Source organism: Morone saxatilis, unplaced genomic scaffold (genome assembly GCF_004916995.1).
Source record: "Morone saxatilis isolate NCDOM2014 unplaced genomic scaffold, NCSU_SB_2.0 Contig1, whole genome shotgun sequence".
NCBI lineage: Eukaryota > Metazoa > Chordata > Actinopteri > Moronidae > Morone > Morone saxatilis.
The window spans coordinates 6,184,456-6,188,810 of record NW_023339651.1 but is presented as its reverse complement, the minus strand read 5'-3'; the positions used below and the strand labels follow the sequence as shown (position 1 = coordinate 6,188,810).

Below are 4,355 nucleotides of genomic sequence, written 5' to 3'. Positions count from 1 at the left end.
GCCTTTTCCTTTATTCTCTTGCTCACCCTTAGGGCCTCTTGCTAGAAGAGCGTGTGTTAAGTTTCATATCTTTGCTGTCGTCGTGTGCTGACTCAACAGATCAACAGTGTTGAGTTAGCAACTGGCCGTCAGCCCAGCGATGCTGATAAGAAGGAGATATGAAATGGAGAAAGGTTAAAAGGTAGTGTATTCAGTTGCTGCCGTTTCCTGGTCTTAATGCCACGTCGCCTTTCAGTCTGTTAGATGTCCTCAACTGTGAAGTGTGTGTATTGAACGTAATGACTGGCAGGTGGTGTGCTGAGAGTAAACAGCGTGTCTCTCAACGCTTCTTGACTGTGGCCGTTGTGTTTGTGTACGTATGATTTATCTGCTGTCTGGCTGCGTTTGGTGTTTGTGTGTGTAGTTCTAGCGGACAGTTCGGCGCTGATGTCAGAGCAGCGCAACCAGGAGGAGATGCCCCCACTTCTGCCCACCTCAAAGCTCCAACCTGCCGGTATAGTTTATCCATTGGCAACCAAGAAGCTAATACGGTTGCCACTGGCAAGTTGCACTGGCAAGGGGACCTAAACCCCCACCCTCCCCCCAACCTCCCACTTCACCCTGCTTTTGTAGTCACTGGCAAGGACGCTTACATTTTTGAGCTTCCCTCACTTCTGATGCCACCCAAGCTTTTTTTGAGGGTTCCCACTGGTTTTGGAAATTGTTGGGGATATATTTGATTTTTATGTTTGTTTATTTAGAGATTTATAGATGTTATCGACCAGAGAAGCCTTATTTAAAAAACTCAAAGGAACATCAGAGAGATTTGATTATTGGAATTCACCAATGATAATGAGTTGATTTGGTTAAAGGATAATTCTGGTTTATTACAACTTGGATCTCATTTTTGTTGTTTTTGGACATCACTCAAATTGGTAATAATATTATTGTACTAAACAAGGTAATTGCGGTATGATGACACGGAAATCACTAAAAGCAAGTAAGACAAGTTTTAGATAAACCCCTCGGGCCATGTTCTTTGCCAACCGATAATGGAGCTTGATTTGATTGTTGATGATTTGGCACAGTCTAGATTTTTTTTCAAACATAGTTTCAACTCATCAGTAGCAGGAAACAATGGCTGCTGGTCATAAACATTCTCATATTACAGATAAACGGTGAACTGACATGTGTTTCTGATAAGATTTTAGGGTTAGGCTTGATTGATAATTGATCAGCGTTTGACAGTTTCAAACTGCTTTACCTCCATATAAAGTGGTTTTGATAATAAACCGTTAGCATGCACAGATTTGACCTTTTCTCTCCTGATACCTCAGCTCAGGATATCTGCCAACACCGTCGCTGTTTTTTCCCAAATTTAAAAGCTGTATACGTCACTGCAATCAATGTCCCTGTGCGTAAAACGAGGCCACGGACTGCTGTGGCACTAAAATCGAAGTCAGCAGCCGCCTTTAGGGAATGTAACTGATAGTGAAATTTTATGTTGCCAAAGAGGATAAAACTATTCAATGGATCTGATCGGTTACGTTCTTTGATACGCGATGTGCTCAATAAGGCCTCAATAATCACTAGTTTACATTGATATGATTTTGTTACTGTTAGTAAGAAGAAGTTGTAATAAAGTGGAATATTCCTTTTACCCAGGATGCATTACTAGAATGGATTTTACAGCTTGTTTTTACGCGCTGATTGCAGATGGTCATTTCCTGCCGTGTATATCCATTATACTTTACATTGTGCGCTCACTTCCTTAAAAGCAAGACTCCACCTTTAACTGCTTCGCTACCCGGACTTCGCTGTACTCAGAACTAATTTTTCTTTTTTTAAACAGCAGGGACTTTTTTAGGTCACAGAGACACTCCTAATTATGGAAAGTCTTTTAAAAAGTTGTGGAATTTTTCATCAGGGCCACTGTGGGAACCCTGAAATTTGTGTGTGCGTGCGTGCGCGCGTGTGTGTGTGTGTGTGTGTTTCTTGGTGATCACTGCATCTATCCCCTTGTCCTCCTAATGTGACAGCTCCAGCTGGAGGAAGCTTTGCTTACTTTGCAGCTGGGTGTCCTAAACCGGCCTCCCAGTCTGACAGGCCCTGCTGCCTGTCTGGCTTCACTGGAATCCACACACACACACACACACACCATAGAGCATCAGGTTTCTCTTTGTCCTCACGTTGTCTCCCCCATTCTCGTCTCTTCTAATGCCCTACTCTCTGTTATGCTCTTTAATCTTCACTCTTAATTTATTCTCCATTTCTCTCTAACACGCCGTTCTTCTCTACAATGTTATCTCACCGCTGTCCTCTCACAAATCTTCCCCCCCTCTCTAATCTCTCCTCTCGTCTCTTGACCTCTTCTCGTCAGACACACCTGCACTACAGAACAATCTGATCTCTTTTCCTCTTTACTCCTCTCTTGTATCCTTTACCCACTCCCTCCTTCCTTCCTGAACATGCTAAGTTTTCCCCACTGGCATCACATGAGCTAATAACAAACAACGGCTTCGATCCTCTCTTTGCCGGGTGCTGCAGTTCATCAGACGAGGCTTCATTAACGTATATGAGCATTAAGAGTAGAGTAGATGTGAGCAGAGCAGGCAGTTAAATGACTTCCACATCACACAGCATCACAATCAGAGCTGTACTGATCTTGCTTCCAGCTGCCATCCTGTCCTCATGCTACCCATCTGCGCGCCTGTCATAAAACTGAACCCGCACTAACTCTTGAGTGTTGTTTATTTCCTACTAATTTTACTGATTTCTAAAGTTTCGTCTTAATTTTGTCACTTAAGTTCATTTTCTGCATGTTTGCGTGTGTGGATGATTACATGTTACGTTTCTGTCATCCTTGTTACCCATCCACGCGTTTTGTGTTTTGTTGACCATCCGTTGTGTGTTTCAGTTCCACCGCATGACGTAAAGCGCATGGCATGGAACAGCACAGGCAACAGCTCCCTCCCTGACTCTGAGCTCTCACAGTCCTCCATGCCTGCCGCTCCACTAGGGAGCAACACTGTCGCTGCTATAAACAACACTAAGCAGAGTAAGAACACAGTCTTGACTAACTGACCTCAGCTTCTCCTTGTCGTGTACACTCACTGTAGCTGCCGCACACTAAAACCTCGAGGAAAGAAAGCAGCCTGCAGATAATGTCCAGTCATTTAGTCAGGTGTTTAGTTTCAGTTAGGTGAGACAGCGTTTCCGTTTCCGTTCCGTTTTAACACTTGAAATAAGGAACTGCACGTTATCAGACCAATAACAGTTGGTTTCATGCATGTTCAGGCCTTGAAAAATCTAATAATTTTACCAAAATAGAAATCAAATGACTGGTGTTATTGTGTATATTGTTTATGGTCACCAAGTTCCATCAAAAGACCAGAACCAACAATGTTTTAATTGTCTTTATGTGTAAAAAAAAATTGTTGTATAGTTTCTATTTTCTTTCAATGTCCAGAAACATCTGGTCACTATAGTTATCTGCAAATATCACAGAAACCACAATGTTGGGGACTATTTTCAGAAGTATTTAAGGCAACAGGACGATGTATGTGGGATTGAGTCAAAATAATCTTCAGTGTCCAGGTTCATTGTTATGAGGAAACAGGTCAATGGTGCGTCTCATGTCTGTGTTATTAATAGTTTGAGACAACAATGAAGCTCTACAGCACAGAGGAGTAATATACAGGCTTTGGATTCACCAGCGCGACTTGATAGTTGGATCAGTTTGTTGTTGGTTTTGGTCTTTTCATGCAATGTTGTTGAGCAGAACAATATATTACCAGACTTTATCAGCCATGGCTTATTGTAGAAGGGAGTGTGTTTAAAACCTTTCTTGTGGTTTCATTGATCTTTTAAATCGTATGTGTGGAAAAGTTATAGACACTTCTCAGGCATCAGAATATTTCTCATTAATATTGATAAACAGTCGATTTAATTGTCTTTTTGCACTACTATGGCTTTGTTAGGTGGGAGATGGTTTTTGTCTGTTGAAATTATTCATATCCTGCTTTATTTATTAGTGAACGTGGTCAGAGGCAGCACGTTTTAATGCAGCTGTTTTTAGAAAATGAATGTTGCCTTGATAGTGACAGTGAGAGTAATTTTATGTTTCAGCTTGAAAGTTCGTTCTCAATTCCTTTTAAACCTTAACTCAAAGGCCACTGATTATCTTTTTTATCTATTATTAGCTTTCAGTTGCATCTTGTGGTCTTGAGTTGGCTCGTTGAGCAAAACTCTTGAAGTGAAGATAACATGAGATACAGTTGAAAGCTGTGGAAAAGGCAATTCATGGACCTTTTTTAGTCGAGATGTTTTTTTGTCAAACCAAGCTTATGGTGTTTACAAACAGATTTTGTTGTGTG

General features: G+C 41.4%; 1 protein-coding gene across 1 annotated transcript in view; it reads left to right on the top strand.

The window, feature by feature from the left end:
- LOC118333525 (calcium/calmodulin-dependent protein kinase type II subunit gamma-like) overlaps positions 1-4,355 on the top strand; it is a 24,616-nt gene that overhangs the window by 17,049 nt on the left and 3,212 nt on the right. The window contains exons 11-12 of the mRNA XM_035669215.1: positions 404-493; positions 2,774-3,037. Coding sequence (XP_035525108.1) covers positions 404-493; positions 2,774-3,037 — 354 coding nt within the window. The remainder of the gene's footprint in view (positions 1-403; positions 494-2,773; positions 3,038-4,355) is intronic.